The 19,486-nt window shown below is 49.5% G+C and overlaps 1 protein-coding gene and 1 non-coding gene across 2 annotated transcripts; both read right to left on the minus strand.

The window, feature by feature from the left end:
- Positions 1 to 5,234: 5,234 nt before the first annotated feature.
- Positions 5,235 to 5,316, minus strand: TRNAS-GCU (transfer RNA serine (anticodon GCU)). The gene has a single exon. It is a non-coding gene; the product is annotated as a tRNA-Ser (tRNA).
- An 8,664-nt stretch (positions 5,317 to 13,980) lies between these two features.
- On the minus strand, positions 13,981 to 18,715 carry LOC137419469 (uncharacterized). The gene is made up of 3 exons (XM_068105512.2): positions 16,114 to 18,715; positions 15,736 to 15,960; positions 13,981 to 15,572 (listed from the first exon to the last, which is right to left on the minus strand). Exons 1-2 carry the CDS (start codon positions 16,675 to 16,677, stop codon positions 15,910 to 15,912), a joined length of 615 nt encoding a protein of 204 aa, XP_067961613.2. The 5' UTR covers positions 16,678 to 18,715; the 3' UTR covers positions 13,981 to 15,572; positions 15,736 to 15,909.
- Between the last annotated feature and the right edge of the window lie 771 nt (positions 18,716 to 19,486).

The following is a 19,486-nucleotide window of genomic DNA, read 5'->3' on the forward strand; positions in this document are numbered from 1 at the left end:
GATACGAATCCTGATATTCACCAAAATCTAATGATTTCGTCCTTGTCACATACGTTACATCTCTGCCAAATTTTGTCCGAATCCGTCCACAACCTTTTGAGATATTTTGTTCACAAACAAACAAACAAACGGAAAAACGGAGAGACAGTGGTGAAAAGATAACCTTCATCCACTTTTGGTGGCAGAGGTAATAAATCATCTAACTTTTAAGGTAATACATAATATAGAACAGGTCAATGTCCAGGTATTTCCATTAAAGATTCGATAATTCTGATGTTTTGTGTATTTCCGAACCCATTTCTATCAAGAGAACTAGCGTGACTCGGCGCGCTCGGCGCGCCTCACCACACGTCGTTTCAGAGGGGTAGGCATCTTTGACCATTTCGGTGTCTTTTGGGTCTTCGTGGTGTTTTGGGTCTTCAGGGCCATTTGGGTCTTCATGGTGTTTTGGGTCTTCATGGTGTTTTGGGTCTTCAGGGCCATTTGGGTCTTCATGGTCTTTTGGATCCTCTGGGCCCTTAAGGGTATTTTGGGCCTTTGAGGCGTTTTGGGTATTCAGGGTCTTTTGGGTCTTTGGTGTCTTCAGAGGCTTTTGGGTCTTAAGGGTATTCAGTGTATTTTGGGTCTTCGGGGTCTTCAGGAGCTTTTGGGTCTTAAGGGTCTCTTGGTTCTTCTTGGTCTTTAAGGGACTTTCGGTCTTCAGAGTCTTTTGGGTCTTCAGGGTATTTTTGGTCTTCAGTGTCTTTTGGGTCTTTGGCGTCTTTTTGGTTTTCAGGATCTTTTGTGTATTTTTGGTCTTCTGGGTGTTTTGGGTCTTCGGGGTATTTTGGATCTTCGGGGTCTTTTGGGTCTTCGGGTATTCAGGGTCTTTTTGAGCCTCAGGGCCTTGAAGGGTATTTTGGGTATTTGGGGTGTTTTGGGTCTTTGGGGGTCTTCAGGGTATTTTGGGTCTTCTGGGGTCTTGGTGGTCTGAAGGGTCTTGGGGGAATTAAAGGGTCGCCAAAGGTCTGAGGGGTCTCAGCAGTCTTAACGCAATTAAGAGGGTGGTAATTTTATTTGAAGAAGAAGAAGACGTTTTGTTGGTGGTCTGAAGGGTCTTGGTGGTCTGAAGGGTCTTGGGGGAATTAAAGGGTCGCCAAAGGTCTTAGAGGTCTCAGCAGTCTTAACGCAATTAAGAGGGTGGTCATTTTATTTGAAGAAGAAGACGTTTTCGTCGAATATAAACATACATAGCGACATACTTTACCATATGCATTTGCTCTATTATAATAATATGATGTCGTGGATGAAAAATCACCTGCAGAAAGACTAACTTTTTAACGTGATATTTAACAATCCTGAACATAGATCTCATGTGGTGATGTAGCATTGTGGGCTTGAGGAGACACCAGTGCCATTGGAGAAGAGTTACAAGGACAACTAGAACGACACTCCGTAGAGAGTGCATACCTCCGCTAGGCCATAACAGTTTATGGTTTGTATCCCACTGATAGGCTGGATCTGGATCCAGGATCCGGACCGGAACCAAACTCCAATCGGCTTGTTCTTGTCACCTACCCAACTCATCCACCAAGTTTTGTCATGACTAGTCCAATTTTTTTTTTTAATGTCGTGCTGTATATTGTTTATGGCCCTATCTCTCAAGGGTGAAGAATCATTTTGAAATTCTAATATCCGGATCTTCACCAAAATCGAATGGGCTTGTTCTGGTCACCTATCCAAATCATCCACCAAGCTTTGTCATGACTCTGCCAAAACTTTTTGAAATATTGTTCCTTATTGTTACGTTTATTGGGGGTAGGTGAAAGAATACCATCGGGAAAGAATACCGTAGGGAAGGTAGCACTGTATAATTGTAGCTTGGGCCGTGTGACGCGTAGGACAAATCTCGATGTAATAAGTAAGGAAACTGTAGCATAAGGTTGTTTATATGTACACCACACGGGGGTGGTGTTGTGATAATTCATCAGTAGGGATTAAGGATAATTTTCCCCAGTGCGTGCTTTCCCTCTGTAATTTTCCTCTCATGTTTTTGCTGACAAGGCCGGCCATGCAAAACTTCCCTTAAACAACAACAACAGCCGCTAACTGCAAGGAAACAGGTTCCCGGACTAAGCCCCGCCCAAAGGACCTTATGGGCGAAAGCCCGCCCACGAGAGGCGGAGAAATGGGCGGACAAGAAAAGCCGTGAGGCCATGCCCCGAGGGACGTGATTCGACCGTGGGATGTGGGCGCGGCGAACTGTAAGCCGAACGAGACGATTGGCTCTCAGGAGTGAAGAAGAGGAGTCTCTCGATATTGCTCAGACAAGATGCTGGCCATTTTTTCTTGGTTGTGTTGGTGTGATTTCTGTGAAAGCGTTGGGTTTTTTTTTGCCTTTTGGAGTGTGCGGTGTCCTTCAAGGAGCAGCTACCTGTTTTTACGCATTTGTTGTTTTTTGACTGCATTGCCACAACTGGAGAGGGAAATCGTCTTCAGGATTCGCGCGCTGCGCTTTCGGGCCATCGCCATTTTTGGAGCGCTTCCCGCGCGAGTGGCTACATTGAGCTTCAACAGCCGCCATGCTCCTTAAAGGACCTATTGGGACTAGCTGAGTGCTGAAAAGGGGATTTCCTTTTCTTTTCATTAGCTTTTCCCTGTGTGTGTGTTCGAGACTGCGTGGATTAGGAACTTATTTTACCTCAGCCTTTATTTTCATTCCCTCATTTATTCTCAATAAATTCATTATTGTTGCATTTTATTTGTCGTGTTCGTTTATTCGTTGTGGTTTCGGTATAAACCCGTGTGTTCCGTTCAGGTAAATGTCTTGCAGCCTCCATCTCGCACGTGCTCACAACAGAGATATTCGGGAGGCCGCCTCGGGAGTAAAAACGTTCAGCTATTCGTCATCCGGCGGTCTTAATCGCCGGAGACAGGACAATATATTGTTTTTGGCCCAATCTGTCAATGGTGAAGAATCACTTTAGAAATTCTAATACAGTATCCGGATCTTCACCAAAATCAAATCAGCTTGATCCTGTCACCTACCCAAATCATCCACCAAGTTTTGTCATGGCTAGTGCAAATCGTTTTGAGATATCCTGCACACAGACAAATAGGCAGGGGTGAAAGCATAACCTCCATCCACATTCTGTGGCGGAGGTAACAAGCACGAGGAGATATTGAGGGGAAAAATCACTTAACTTCCGGCATTATTTGTTGGACGTTAAGGATCCTACGATATCCTTTGCAAAGAGTAGGCGAGCTACCGCCGGCACCTGAACAAACTCAAAATTCCTACCCTAACCTACAGGGGGCGACGTATGCAGGGCACAGCCACGCCCCCCAAGCTCCGCCCCTACCTCAGCAAATGATGCTTTTCGCAGCCATGAGCTATATACGAAATACGAAGAAATTGGTGGACATGTAGATGAATTACAAGGAGAACAAGAATGAGGAGATAATGTCAAAATCAATACAGATACATGGAATTTCATCATGAAATGCCAACATTATGAGCCAAGAGAAGAGATGTGAACACCAAACAGGCCAATCTTTGTGAAGATCGCTGGAAAATCCTCTTTATCTCTTTGCTTATGACTCCACCCTCTGCTCTTTCTTTCTCCAAGATTTCTGCAGGGCTCACACAGTCCACCATCAACCCCCTTCTGATGAAACTCCGATAATCCAGGATCACCGCTCACCTCCACTCATTTGGTCCTCCTTTTCCCCCAAATGTGGAACCAACTTCCACATTCTCTTCAATCTCATTATTCCCTCCAGGTCTTCAAGACAGCTGTTCACCACCATCTCAGATCTTCACCAATCCAAAACGTAGTCTTTTCTACCCTGTCAACCTCCCCCAGCCCAAGTTTTCTATCCCACTGATTGGCTGGATCTGGATTCGGACCTGAACCAAAATTAAATCGGCTTCTTCTTGTCACCTAACCAATTCTTCCCCTAAGATTTGTCATAATCCGTCCACAACTTTTGGAGATATCGTGTTATTTAGTGTTTTTGGCCCAATGTCTTAATGGTGAAGAATCACTTCAATATTCAAAATTCTTGCATCCGGATCCGGATCTTCACCAAAATCGAATCAACGCGTCCCTGTCTCAAACCCAACCTGTCCACCATGTTTCGTCCGAATCCGTCCACAACTTATTGAAATATCGTGCTCACAGACAGATAGTCAGGAAGGGGATGAAAACACAACTTCCGTCCGCCTTCGGTAGCGGCGGGAAAACGCTGAGGAACTATGACGTCAGGACACCGGGTTTATGTTTTCGATTCACTATTTGAAACGTTTACCACAAATAAATTCACCAACCACCTGGGAGAAAGCTTCCGTAGAGGATAGGGTATGCCTGGGCCGGATTTAGGAATGGGCAACCTGGGCAGTTGCCCAGGGGCCTCCACAACCAGGGGGCCTCCACATATTTCATGAAAAAAAAAATTGTTAGGAAAATGTACAGTAAAACTTCCTCCAACGCGGCTTCCTCGAACACGGTTTCCAATTTACGCACTGAATTAAATGCGTCAAAACCTCCCCAGCGCGAGGGTGTGTTTCGCATTTACGCGATCGTGGCTGGTGTTTTCCCAAAGATTTATATTATTCTTAATCCTTTTTAGTAATTAGTATTCTAAGGTAGGGTGGGCCTCCACCACTGAAGGCTGCCCAGGGGGCCTCCACATGTCTAAATCCTGCCCTGAGGGTACCCCTATGTTACACATAGATGCCGTTACTGTATCTCGGCTTGAAGGAACAACTACAAGTATCTGAGAAAGGTTTCTTCATGCACCGACGAGAGGCTTCCTCAGATACCTGTGAGAACCTCCTGAGCCAGAATGAATGTGTAAATGAGGAGAATGTTCTCGTTCTCGTTTTGTTTAAACAGAGCGCCATCTTGTGGCGAACTAAGATCAATTGAATGTTCTCAGGAGGTTCGTGTGGAGATCAATGTCACACGATAACAGGATTTTTCTGTGAATCGACGTCCTATTTAATGTCTGGAACTTCAAAAATCAATAATCGATCGAATATTAGAAGCAGAACCGCGGGAAATTGATTAATGATGTGAATAGTTATGGAGAGGATCAGGGAAACAACGTAAGGTCGTCGGTGTAATGTACACGAATGAAGAGAAGAAATGAATCGCTTTGTTAAAACGAGGATCGAGGAAGTCATGAAAAAGGAAACGTTTATGGAAAAGCGGATATTTAAAACAATAACATTTCGACATTTAAAATAGTACCGACGAGGATGGGATTCGAACCCACGCGTGCAGAGCACAATGGATTAGCAGTCCATCGCCTTAACCACTCGGCCACCTCGTCACCGTCTCGGCAAACAGCAAATAAATGGCTTTTCAAGCTTAACACACGTTTAAGAATAAGTAAATAAACATAATAAATGGTTTAACACACAAACACATTGAGGTTTACCATTACCGAACGAATAAAATCCACATTCCACAATGGCGCCAATTCGTCATTCACGCTATCGTACAGCATGGGCAGGAAGGACCCTGTAGTGTAACTTGTTCAGGACGCCGGCGATAACTCGCCTCCTCTCCACGAAGGATACCGAGGGATCTTTAACGTCCATCTAATGCTAGCCGACCACCGGACACCCAGCTTAACGCCCACGTGACGATGCGAGGAACGAAACACACACATTGTTGCCTCGCAATCGTTCTGCCTGCGAGGCACCAGGACGGCAGTTTATAGTTGGGTCGAGATTGCCACCTCGGATAAATGGCTGACACCTTGCAGTTTGCATTGCTCTCGTCTAGGCTGTCCTGCAAAAGCAGAGATTAGATTAAAGGCGGCTGTGACCTTCGTCGTGACAAAACTTTTTGCACCCCTCTCCTATCTGGGAGACGCTGATGGTGAAACGAAGGTGCTGAAGTGCGGTGCTATGCGCACGACTTGTTTGCCAAGAAGATAAGCAACAACGCGGGTAACCAAAAATAGTCGTTATTCCAAAGCTCAACTCGAGCACTGAGGTGCTCGGGGCGGGGCTGCGCGCCCCGTGTATATCCCGAGGCCACGCCTACCCCTCGGGCGTGGCAGACACCCTCTTGGTGCGCGGAATGTCACCGCGCCAGCGAGCCATCGTGTCCGCCACACGCGCCCCCCCCCCAGAATTCCCGCGCACCTGAAGGGTCAGTTTGCGGGGCAAACGGATGACCCGGCCGAAGCGCCCTCTGGCGGCTGGCGGCGTCTGGGATGCCGGGATGTCATCTGGGATGCCTCCGGCGGCACCTGGGATGGGTGCCGGACCGGGGGGGGGGGGGCGTGCCGGCGGGGCTGGGCGGTGCCGGAGGTCCGCCCGCCGGGGGGCGGCCCCACCGCGGGGGCCGAGCCACTGGCAGGGGGTGGTCCACGTCGAGGTGGGCCGGCTTGAGGCGGTCCACGGAAACGCGGTCAGGAGTACCGCCGATGTCGAGGGTGAAGTGTTTCGCCCCGGTCTCCAGCATGCGGAAGGGCCCGTCGTACGGGGGCCGCAGCGGTGTCCGGTGGGCGTCGTGGTGGACGAACACGTACTCCGCCGTGCGAAGCTCCGGGGCGACGTGCGTTGGCGGGCACCCGTGGTGCGCCGTCGGCACCGGGGCGAACCTCCGGGCGGTCTCCTGCAGCGCGGAGCGCTGCTGTGTCGCGGACCATGGTGCCGTGGAGTCGGGGAGGAACTCGCCCGGCACCCGCAGTGGTTGTCCGAGGACCAACTCCGCCGCGGATATGCGCAGGTCGTCCTTGGGCGCCGTCCGGAGGCCCAGCAGGACCCAGGGGAGCCTGTCGACCCAGCCACCGTCGCGGAGGGTGGCCCGGAGCGCGGCCTTCAAGGAGCGGTGGAAGCGCTCGCACAGGCCGTTGGCCTGGGGGTGGTAGGCCGTGGTGCGGTGCAGCTGGAAGCCGAGCCCCTGCGCGACCGCCCCCCAATAGCTCCGAGGTGAACTGGGGGCCGCGGTCGGACGAGATGTCCGAGGGGGCGCCGAACCGGGCAACCCAGGTGGCGATGAACGCCTGCGCGCCGTCCACCGCCAAAGGCACGACCTCCGGCCACCGGGTGGTGCGGTCCACCATGGTGAGGACGTGGGTGAAACCCCGCGAGGGGGGCAGAGGTCCCACCAAGTCGACGTGAACGTGGTCGAACCGACGTTCGGGCACCGTGTACGGGGCCAACGGGGCCTGGGTACGGCGGTGCACCTTCGCGCGCTGGCATGCGAGGCACGTCCTGGTCCAATCGCGGACGGCCTGCCGGAGGCCATGCCAGATGAACTTGTCGGCGACCAGCCTCTGGGAGGCCTTTGTGCCCGGGTGGGACAGGCCATGGATGGCGTCAAAAACCCGGCGCTGCCAGCCCGTGGGCACGATGGGGCGAGGCCGCCCGAGGGAGACGTCGCACAAGAGGGCCGTGCCCGTGCCGTCGAACGGCACCTCGGTGACGTGGAGGCCCGTGACGGCGGTCCGCAAGGCCTGGACGTCGGGGTCGGCGGTCTGGTCCGCCGCCATCCGGGCATAGTCGATCCCGAGGTGGACCGCGTGGGCGACAGACCGGGAAAGGCAATCCGCCACCAGGTTGTCCTTTCCCGCGACGTGCCGGATGTCCGTCGTGTACTCAGACACGGCCGAGAGGTGACGCTGTTGCCGGGCCAACCATGGCTCGGCGACCTTGGCCATCGCGAAGACCAGGGGCTTGTGGTCGATGAAGGACGTGAACGAACGGCCCTCGAGCAGATGGCGGAAGTGCCGGACCGCCAGGTGGAGCCCGAGCAACTCGCGGTCAAAGGTGCTGTACCGGCGTTCGTGCGGGCGAAGCTGCCGGCTGAAAAACGCCAGCGGTTGCCAAGCACCACGCACCCATTGCTCGTGCACCGTGCCCACCGCATAGTCCGACGCGTCGGTGGTGACGGCGATCGGTGCATCGAGCGCCGGGTGCGCGAGCATGGTGGCGTTAGCCAAGGCGAGCTTCGCGCCCGCGAACGCCGCGTCCATCTGCTCGGTCCAAACAACGTCACCTTTGCCCGGCTTCCCCCGGAGGGCCTCATGCAGGGGGCGCAGGAGCTGGGCAACGCGGGACAGGAAACGGTGGTAAAAGTTCACAATGCCCAGGAACTCCTGGAGCCCCCTGATCGTGCGGGGGTGCGGAAACCGTTTGACCGCCTCCACCTTTGCCGGTAAGGGGGTGGCCCCGTGCCTGGTGACGCGGTGCCCCAAAAAGTCGATTTCGGCGATGCCGAACCGGCACTTGGCGGGGTTTACGATCAGGCCATGCTGGCCCAGGCGTTCGAAGAGCGTGCGGAGGTGGCGGAGGTGCTCTTCGCGGGACGCGCTTGCGACGAGGATGGCGTCCAGGTAGACGTAAACGCAATCCAAGTCGCGCAAGACGCTGTCCATCAACCGTTGGAACGCCTGAGCCGCATTCTTCAACCCGAAGGGCATCCGAAGAAACTCGAAGAGGCCGAATGGTGTAATGACGGCCGTCTTCGGTATGTCCTCCGGCCTGACGGGGACCTGGTGGTATCCGCGGATGAGGTCCACCTTAGAAAAGAAGGACATTTTCGCCAACCGGGCGGAAAAGTCCTGAATGCGGCGGTAGTCTCCGCACGGCCACCATCCCATGCCGGGCTTCGGCACGATGTGCAGTGGCGACGCCCAAGCGCTCTTGGAGTGCCATACGATGCCCAGCCGCTCCAGCATAGCGAACTCCGCCTTCGCCACCGCGAGCTTCGTCGGTTCGAGGCGGCGTGCCCGTGCGTAGACCGGTGGCCCGACGGTGGGGATGTGATGTTCCACCCCGTGCATGACGGCCACCGCCGAGAAGGTGGGCCGCGTGAGAGCCGGGAAGCTGGCGAGGAGGCGGGTGAACTCGTCCGCTGCCGGAAGCGTACAGACCAACCTCGCCGGGACCGAACCGCTCAACAAGCTGCTTGGCGAGCCGCTAGGTGAGCCGCTCAGGGAGCTGCCCAACGAACTGCTCAGCGCGCAAACAAGCGAGCTGAACGTTTCGGCCTGGACGAGGCGTCTGTGCTTCACGTCCACCAACAACCCATTTGCACATAGGAAGTCCGCACTGAGCAATGCCATGGCACGCTGGCGGTTACGAACGTCCATTGAAAGCGTTGCCCTCCGAACCGCAGGGAGAGGCAGCGCTTCCCGAATGTGCGTATGGGTGTACCGTTGGCTGCAAGCAACGCGGGGCCCCGGCCCGCGGTTCCCTTGTCGGGCATGGAGGCTGGGATAACGCTCACCTGTGCGCCTGTGTCGCAGAGGAAGCGACGCCCGGACAAGGTGTCCATGACAAAAAGGAGGCTGCCGGAAAGGCCGACGCTCAAATCCGCTACCGAGCGCCGGCCCGGGCGTTTCCTGACTTGCCAAACGAGCATGGCGGGCAACAATTCCTAGCCTTGTGGCCAAACCTGGCGTGGAAACGGCACCAGGTTTGCGGCGGGGGCGGAGGCCGCAGTTTTCGCGGTGGTGGTGGGTGGGGCGTGGCGGCGGCCACGAGGTGTGCATCGGCATCAGCCTCGGGATCCACGAGGTGTGCAGCAGCATCAGCCTCGGGATCCGCGACGGCCGCACCGACTCTCGCCCGCGTGTCACAAGCCGCGAAAAACTTGTCGGCCTCGACGGCCAGAGCGCGGGGTTCCTTTATTTTGGAACCGGCCAACGCGAGGCGTACCTGTGCCGGTAGCTGGCGTAGAAAGAGCGCCCGGAATAAAAAATCTGGGGCTTTATCACCCAGCAGCGACAACATGTAGTCCATCCGGACCGATGGTCGTGTGTCGCCGAGTTCGGGAAGGTCCAGGAGGCGGTCGGCCCGTTCGCACTCCGTGAGGCCGAACGTGGCGATGAGGAGACGCTTGAGCACCTCGTACCTGTGGTCGGCCAGTGGGTTCCGCAGGACGGACACGACTCGGGCGGCTGTGCCGGGCCCGAGGGCGGCGATGACGTGGTAATAACGCGTCTCATCCGCCGTTACGCCTCGAAGTTGGAACTGTGCCTCGGCCTGCACGAACCATACCTCGGCCTGAGCTTACCAAAACTCAGGGAGCTTCACCGCGACCGCGTTGTTTGACATTGGCGCTTTCTGTTGGTCAGCGGCGGCTGAACCAGCCTCGAGGTCACCAGTGAAGTGCGGTGCTATGCGCACGACTTGTTTGCCAAGAAGATAAGCAACAACGCGGGTAACCAAAAAGAGTCTTTATTCCAAAGCTCAACTATAGCACCGAGGTGCTCGGGGCTGCGCGCCCCGTATATATCCCGAGGCCACGCCTACTCCTCGGGCGTGGCCGACAGACACCCTACCCTCTTGGTGCGCGGAATGATGTCACCGCGCCAGCGAGCCATCGTGTCCGCTACAGTGCCCTATTTTTAACCCTTTAATGATTTAATCGGATGATTTGCATTATTTATTTTCTTGGAAGAGTGGGTTGGTGGAATATTTTTTGCCCACTATATTTTCTATGAGCTGGATCCGGATCCGGATCCATAACCCTATTACCCATTGGTGAAGAATCACTTTAAAATTATCATATCCGAATCCATATTCTCCGGTTCATCTTCACCAAATTTGATTGGATTCTTCCTTCTCACACACCCAACCTCTCCACCAAGTTTCGTCCAAATCCATCCACAACTTTTTGAGATATCCCGCTATGTATCGTTTTTGGCCCGATCTCCCAATGGTGAAGAATCACTTTAAAAATCAAATAATTCTCATATCCGAATCCAGATCCAGATCATACCAGTACCCTACTGCAAAGCCGCAATGAGCCGGCGAAGCCAAAGCCTCTTGCCACTATTTCACCCATCACTATGGCATAAGTAGGTTAGGTAGTTGGTAGTAGGTAGGTGTAGTAGGTACTGTAGGGCAAAGGGGGGCATTAAGCTCCAGGGGGCATTAGGCTCCACTACATTGTAAATCTTGAAGGTAAATATAATGCATTTACAATGTAGTGGAGCCTAATGCCCCCCTTTGCCCTACCTGGTAAAAGAGAAGAGCAGACAGTCCTCCCCAATACCTACATAAAATAAATGTCACAAGAAGCTTCAGGAAGTAACTGTACGATGTGCTCGCTTAGGGCCTATTTTAAGAGAATATACGTTTTCACAGTATGTGTGTAGTCTTCTAACTTCAATCGCTGTCAGGACTGGTTCTCTCCGGGCACGGCAGCTTCCTCCACCAGAAGAAGTTAGCTTGCAGTAAGATCAGTGCCGACAGGTCAGACGATAGCGCCGTTTCAACGGCAATGTGTGACTGTCGTTAATCAAACCGAGCTTTATTTATGTAAACCGCTTATACCGGTAGGTGCAAGACAACATCATAAATCAGACAAACCTACTGAGCATGGGAGCATGGGATTGAAACCCAATTCGGCTTTTTAGATCTACCACTAAAGAAGAGAAAAATTTCGAAAATGCCCCAGAGTCGCGACTGTGGTCGCGAAGGGTGCACTAACCGGAAGTTACGTAGTTCCGCGGGCGCCTATTGAACTTTTTCGCAATTTTTTATGCATACTTCCGCATCCGCAAGATGGCGGCCTTCATGGAGCGATTTGGTGCGTCAAAGCTTCGAAATTCTCAGAGGATCCTGCAAAATCTGGCTTTTCAACATAAGATTGTGAATCAAAAAAAGACGGGTGAAACAAACTCCTATTGAACTTTTTCGCAATTTTTTATGCATACTTCCGCATCCGCAAGATGGCGGCCTCCATGGAGCGATTTGGTGCGTCAAAGCTTCGAAATTCTCAAAGGATCCTGCAAAATCTGGCTTTTCAACATAAGATTGTGAATCAAAAAAAGACGGGTGACACAAACTCCGATTGAACTTTTTCGCAATTGTTTATGCATACTTCCGCATCCGCAAAATGGCGGCCTCCATGGAGCGATTTGGTGCGTCAAAGCTTCAAAATTCTCAAAGGATCCAGCAATATCTGGCTTTTCAACATAATACGTACGCATTCATTCACAACACCGGCTTCGCAGGCTATTATGTGCAACTCCACCTGTAGAATTTTTTAATGATAATTATGACGTCATAGGTCACGTGGTTCGGCCGTCATCGAGGAAAAATCGAAAAACTTTGCAGCTCCTCCGAAAGTGCTGAATAGAAAAAATTGAGACATGGCTCATTGTAAAGAGCTCTCCATAGGGAATAAAATATGTTCATGATGTCATATGTACCTCAATGATGTCATAGTTTGACAAGTACAACACTTCATCCAATCAACATGCAATTTATTGAGCGCCATGACGGCATAAACTGGTGGAGAAAAAAATAATAATGACGTAATCGGTTACATGGTTCGGCCGCCATCTTCTTTTTTTTGTATACATAATCGAGGCTCGTGAAAGCGCTAACATTTATCACACAAACAAATCAAACAGACAAACAAACAAAGTGTATAAAAAGGGGAGCAGTAGACAAGATGGGGAGAGAAGGGGAAGTACATAAACACAACATTTGTGAGGGACATCGGGAACGTGTGGGAAGGAAAGGGCTTGGGGGGAGGCGGCGTGGGAAGGGGGGGGGGGGGAGTGGGAGAAGTATAAACACAAGGACACCAAGGACTTCCAGGAAAGTAGTTGGTATTTCTAAAAAGAGGTTTTGGGGTGAAATTAGTGGGGGTAGAACAGATCAAGGTTTTGGATGGGGGAAGATAAGAGATGGTGGTGAACAGCTGTTTTAAAGACCTGGAGGGAGGAGTGGGATTGAAGGGAGTGGGGGAGTTTGTTCCAGTGGCGGGAGAAAAGAGGAATGAAAGAGTGAAGGTGAGCAGAGAGTCTTGATTTTGGAAGTTTAACCATAAGAGGGTTGCAGGCAGATCTTGTGCGACCTTTAGGAATATTTGGGGGACAGAGCCCAGGGAGAGCTGGAGGAGCAAGGCCGGAGAGGAGTCGGTAGAAGACAGAAAGACCACCAACCTGCCTGCGGTGAGTAAGTGAAAGGCCCTCGGAGGTAGCTTCATCACGGGAGATTCCAATGATTCTGAACGCTTTGGTTGCAACAGCGTGAAGACGAGCTAGGTGTGAGGCAGGAGAACCAGCCCAGAGACGAGAGCAGTATTCTATTGAGCTGCGGATGAAAGCCTTGTATGTGGTGAGGAGCTCAGGTGTGCCAAGAAAGGACTTCGCACGACGGAGGATGCCCAGTCGGCGACTGGCTTTGGAGGACAGATTTGAAATGTGGTTTTCCCAGGAAAGATCATGGCAGATAGTGAGACCCAAAAGCTTGAGTGACAGAACTTCTTGGAGAGGATTATTCAGAAAGTGGATGGGAGGGTTGTCCAGTCGGTCTTTTCGGAGAGACATCGTAAGAGTGTGAGATTTGGCAGGATTGAAAGACATGTTCCACTTGTTTGCCCAGTCAGTGATTTTGTCCAGGTCTGCAGAGAGTGAGGAGGCTGCAGACTGCTAATCTGAGGGATGAGGAATGGAGCGGCAGAGAGTGGGGTCATCAGCAAAGAGATAGAGAGGATTTTCAAGAGAGTCGGAGAGATCATTGATGAAGACCAGAAAAAGCAACGGGCCCAGAAATCTTGGAAAAATCGAAAAACTTTGCACCTCTATATCTCCGAAAGTGCTGAATAGAAAAAATTGAGACATGGCTCATTGTAAAGAGCTCTCCATGCGGAATAAAATATGTTAATGATGATGTCATAGGTGCCTCCATTATGACGTCATAATTCGACAAGTACAAAACTTCATCCGATCAAGATGAAATTTATTGAGCATAATCTAGGAATAAATGAGTTTAGAAAAAAAAAAAAGGATGACGTCATCAGTCACCTGGTTCGGCCGCCATATTTGTTTTAACACAAAAGCCTTAAAAACCACTGAAAATACATCCTGGCAAGGGTTTGCAATCTCTGATTGCTCTTTCTCTTGTTATTAAAGGTTTTTGTAGAAAAAATAATTATATAATTATTAGGTTGTTTGTGTTCCCCCTCTGGTTGAGCTGTTGACTACATTTGAAGCAAGTGAGGATGCAATGTTGGTCTTCTTGGCCTTCTTTATTGGTCAGGTGAAGTTGTGTTCATATCAAAAAGGATTCTAACAAAATTTGCTTCGTAGTCATGCAAAGGTGATTATGCCTCGTTTATGATGTACATTTGCTAATTTAGACATCGTATTTGAAGAACAGCTTTTGATGTGATAAATGCAGATGGTTGTGTTTTTTTTTGTTTATTTATTTTTTCTGTTGAAGGCTCCAGGCACGGACTATATAGCCCTCATGGATGCCAGGCCTTAAATGAAAGAGAAGAAAAGTGTATGATGTTTGTTTGTAGGAAAGAGAGGTTGAAGCTAGCCCGATAGCTATAGTTTGAGTGAGACAGAAACCAAGACCAGCAATCCTGATACAGAGAGTGTAAGATGGTTCCGGGCACCACTTTAACTATCCTAAGTCTGAACGGTAGTACTACCCTGAGCGGTTGCTGTCTAAAACCTACTATCTAAAGTAACTTGACTGTTTGCACTGGTTGTTCAAATGTGGATTATGGTGTGCATGTGTATTGCAATCACAAAGCCTTTGAATAAATAGAACTTTTACATATTTTTTCTCTTTTCTACAGTTCTTAAAAGGTAACTTTATAATCATCTCCCACATTTCCTCACAAATTAGTTATTATAAGTATTTATTTTGGAGTGTGTACCTCTAGGTCTAGGCCATCCTGCCAGCCCTATATCTAGTAAGGGCATTTTATGAGATATTTCACAAATCTGTTAACTAAATTGTTACCAAAAAATTTCTTCACCAATATGTTTGTAAAGGTGTGTAATAACATGTGTTAAAATGTTGAAGTTCAACTCCCGTGGGAAACCCAGAAAAAAGCTGTTGAATTCGGGTACCGAAAAATTATTTTAGAGAATTTTTTTTTTTTTTAAATCGGCCCTTAAATAACTTATGAGGGGTCAAATAAGGGTTTTTCATGATTCTGAGTTGATTGTTAACATTTATATTTTCACTTTTACATTTACACACAAAGTAGCTTTTATTTCACATACATATATAATACTCAAGAGTTATTTCCCATTCACAATGTCAGAAGTTTCAACAGTCATTGTCTATGTCTTCTTCAGACTCAACAACATCATGACTGCAGTTTCTGCATGTAATGCCATTAGAGACTCCACAGGCCGAGATGCACGTGACCCCATTCTTCTTGCAGCTGCATCGCCGGTTGCTGCAATCTCCATGACAATTACAACTCGTGAACTGCAATAGCTCCTCAGGAGCCGTGGGGTCCAGTGTTGGAACTGGCTCATACCCATGCACACCTATTGTCCATCCATAGTCACTGGGGTTCAGAGACATGCTCTGTAGAAGGATCCAGTCCCGGGTCTGCAGGTAGGCACGGAGTGAATGTTGTGCAGCTGCACCCTCTGTTGGAGGTAGAGTCTCTGGTTTGATCACTCCTGCCGCTGCCTTCCTTGAGAACATGTTGTACCGAATTTCACCCAATGTAGTATCTCGTCCATGGTAAATGTACTTCAAAATCACAGTACCAGCTTGAATCACTGTTTCCTTGGTGGCTTCTGTGTCAAGGAAGATGTCGATGTACTCAGCCGCGTCCCCTTCGCAAAACCTAAAAAAAAGCACCAGGTCTATGTCAAGTAAAGTATAATGTAAAACAGAAATAAAATTATTATTATTTTTAACATTTATACTATGATGACAATGATTATAATTATTATTATTATTAGTATTAGTATTATTTGCCGACGTAATAGTAGTATTATCATTATTACCTGGCAAATAGAGTTGTTTTCCCATGACCAGCGATTGCAGAAACCGTATCACACCCCGTGAAGGCGTGACAGAAGAGCAGGTAGCTCTTCTGTGTTTCGGAGAGAGATTCTTTGATCTTTCGGACGTCATAAGAGCCGTTTGATGTGGTTAAGAAGAGTGGATGGTGGCTGTCTTTAGCTATGGTGCACCAGCATTACCAGCACATCTGCATCTTCTGCCCGCACCTGAAAATATAACAACATGTACAAAGCATAATGAACCGTTCAAGAACAGATTTAACTTTTCAACAGTGTGAATTCTCTTATTTTTAAATTACCCCATCTCCCCCCGGGCTCCATCCAATAGTTATACTAACTGAAGACACAAATGGTACTGACCTCAACAGAGCCATCTGAAGCAGCAGCCAATGCCTCTCTCACAATTGTAGTGTCAGCATCATTGTCACACTGCTCCACAGTGATGTGATGTTTTCGGAAGGTTGAAGAGAGAAGGTGGATGAGCTCACTCTTGTTATGAGTGTTGTCCAGAAACTTTGCTCTTGGGGTCCAGTTGGACATATCCGGTCGAATCTGGAGATTACAGCAGGAATTCTTGGTACGCCGGATGTGGTCGTGATCTGTTGGTGATCTGCTGTAGCCATCAAAGACCACAATGATCTTCTGGGAGCAGCGGCCCAGATACTGCACGTAGCTCAGGTAACTGTTGGCGATCTCCTGCCAGGTCTGACGTTGTTCCCACTTCACCATGTAGACAAGCCATCCGCCATCAATTACGAGGGTGCAGCAGGGTTGGTTAGTCAAGTCAAGTGGATCAGTTAACGCCTTCAGGCTTGTATTTGAAAAGTCTGCCTTGTTTGCCTTGTTCATCTTCTGATCTTTGTTGCTGAACAGGGACAATGGGAAGGGAGTCAGCTCATACTGTAAGCTTGTCTCAACTGTCATATCCCGCTGGGCGAAAATGATCAGTCAGTTGAACAACTTTAGTGAGTCAAGGTGAATCTTTTTCTCGTTGACCAAGGGAAATTTTCTTAGTGATGACAGGGCTTTTATCTTTGACTTGACATCCATGGTCGACGTCACTGACTGTCCATCCAGCTTGATCTGCATCTCCATCCCAACTTCAGCTGCTCTCTCAGCATTGACTGCATCATCTCCAGTGCTTGTGAATCCTGTTGAGAAAGACATGAGCAACTCCTTGTCTCTATCGTTGTCGAATGGCTTGATCTCCTCAAACCATTTTAGGACAAGTTCAACTGCCTCTGCATCTCGCTTCATCTGTGTCTTGGCAAGGTCTCTGTGGACTGGAACATGTTTACTGACGTCCTCCTCCATCCGCCGGTTGACATCAGACAGGTGACTGAGGGTGAGCACCCAGCATTTGTGGCCAGAAAAACTGTTTCTCATTCTTCCTCTGCTCAGTCCACCTTGTGACTTGGCTGCCTTCATTAATGTCTGCTCAATGCAAATGTCACACCATGTGCCGGACCACTCATGACTTGAGTAACGGACAACGTGGTTCCCGTGGGCAGTGAGACGTTCTAAGGTGTCTTTGTAAGCAGGCAAAGTTTCTAGTTCCTTCATGAGTTGACAGTACAGCCGTGCGCCCTTGGCATACTGATGATGGCCTGCAGCGGCAAAGATGTGAAGCATCTTGGTAACAATGCAGGACAGATGCCCATTGTGGTCTGCAAGTCGCTCGGTTCTGATAAAGACCTTGATCACATCTACCATGTGGTGGTACTCCACCCAGAGTGCAGGTGTTCTTCCTCCTTTTGCGAGTCATTTGAAGGTTTCTTCAAACCTTTGCTCAAACACTGGCACTACTGGGTCTGAGTGTCTGGCTCCCATCTTCCCATCAGCCACCTTCTCCATGAAGGTCTTCATGTCACCACGCTCCTCCTCAGTGAAGGCAAGTTTCATGATGTGTTGATAGATGGCTGCATCGATGAGGAGGTGAACACGGATTGCCTTGTCAAAACATCCTCCATCCATGATGTGGTTGGCTGTCGTACTTCCAGGATAGATCAACTGGATCACATCTAGTAGTACAGAATCTTCCATGATGTTACCCATTGATCCAAGATAAGACTTCAGCAGGTGAAAACCACCCAACCTTGGAATGACGGGTAGATTTGCCTGCTTTATTATATTCACAGCCTTCAGCCAAATCGGAAGATCAAAGGTCACTATAGCGACCCCAGCGCGCCGTTATGCACTCTTTCAGAGTGGTGAAGATGGTGTTGAGGTCATTAGGGTCTCCTTCAATAACTGGGAGGAACTCGATCTGTGTGCTCTGCTTTGCATCATTAGCATGGATTCTCTTCATCCAGCCATTCCAGTTGGAGTGTGGGAACTCAGGATCGTTGGCTTTGATCACCCACCCCGCTGCCCAGAGTGTGTCACCTGGAGTGAGGAGTGGCTGATCATGAGCCAGGGAGGAGGAAAGCTCAGCGAGGGGGAGAAACATGATCGCGTTCGTTCCTATCTGTTTCCTGTTCGTAAATGGAATAATCTTTACTTCAGTTCCTCTCAGGATCTTAGCTTTGTCGAGTGCCTTCAACTTCACCCGGGGGAAAGCTGCTGTTGTCTGTGGATCTGGCAAAGGTGGTGCCGGAGAGGTGACTTCGATCCAACCCATTGAGTGAAAGGGAGTGTTTCCGTGAATAGAGACAATGTTTAAATCTATATTGTCTCCAACAAACTGAGTGACTGCATTGTTTGTTTCCCCAACCTCCATAAAGACCACCTGATCATTACTTGACAATTCACTTTCACTGGCTGGCACTTTGGCTGTCATCACTGATTGATCCTCAAGCGCAGCATCAACCGCAACCTCATCATTGATCTGTTCATCGGTTTCCTCCACAATGGTGTCAAGAGTGCCAGAAGTATCTGGAACATCATCTCCACTCCTACTATTAAGGAAGCAGTATTTGTAGTTTTGTGTCTCCGTGTAAGACTCAGTGTATCCCAGCCGGTGGAACTTGTTGAGCATCCATTTTGACCCAAATCTATGATCAAGTTGTATGGCAAGCCCCATTTGGTGTGGCAATACTCCAGACCGAGGTCGACAGGCCTTAATAAAATTCTGCCCCCAAACGGCAACTCTTTCGTCTGTCTTGACAATCGGTCTCAAGAACATCTGAAGGCTTGCAGGAACAAGTGTCAGCTGACTATCGATGTCAGTCATACTGTGTGTGGTGGGGTATGACTTTGGACCTAAATCAATCAAGGCAATATGATTGGATATGAACTTGAGTGCCGTCTTTATGATCTGAGTCTTCTCATCTCCATGGTCAAGATTAGCATGATGCTCTCGCAGAATATTGTCGGTGCCATCTTTGAGACAGAGTACATCTGCCCTTCTTTCCTGTGTTGTGAAATACAAGGTGTCTTCGTATTTCTCTAGAAGTTTTATCTTTAGCCAATGCTTTGAATAAGAAAGACTCTTCTCTGGTGACTGATCAAACTCCTGCAGCTTTTCATGGACTTGGTCCATGTTCATTACCCCATGCTCTAATTCTGAGTCTAACCATTCGCAGAATTCAATAAAAACTGCCTCTCGCTCCTCATAAATACTCCTCTGTCCTCTCTTCCTTTTTCCTTCCTCATCAGTCTTGGACAAACTGTCACCTCTCGCAAACATAAGTTTGCATCGCAAATGGTACAGTGTTTTTTCTGCTACCAAGTCGTTGATCCCTTCCAGGCGTCCAGTGACTTCAGTGCCCCAGTCATCCCCGCGACTCCGTGC

Source organism: Myxine glutinosa, unplaced genomic scaffold (assembly GCF_964187855.1).
Source record: "Myxine glutinosa unplaced genomic scaffold, kmMyxGlut1.1 SCAFFOLD_1109, whole genome shotgun sequence".
In the NCBI taxonomy this organism is placed as follows: domain Eukaryota; kingdom Metazoa; phylum Chordata; class Myxini; order Myxiniformes; family Myxinidae; genus Myxine; species Myxine glutinosa.

Bases quoted from the DNA above. Each gene is read 5' to 3' on its own strand.
- LOC137419469 (XM_068105512.2), bottom strand. From the start codon at position 16,677: ATGACAGTTGAGACAAGCTTACAGTATGAGCTGACTCCCTTCCCATTG. The intron at 15,961-16,113 runs GTCAGTACCATT...TTATATTTTCAG, and splicing joins CTTCAGATGGCTCTGTTGAG to GTGCGGGCAGAAGATGCAGA.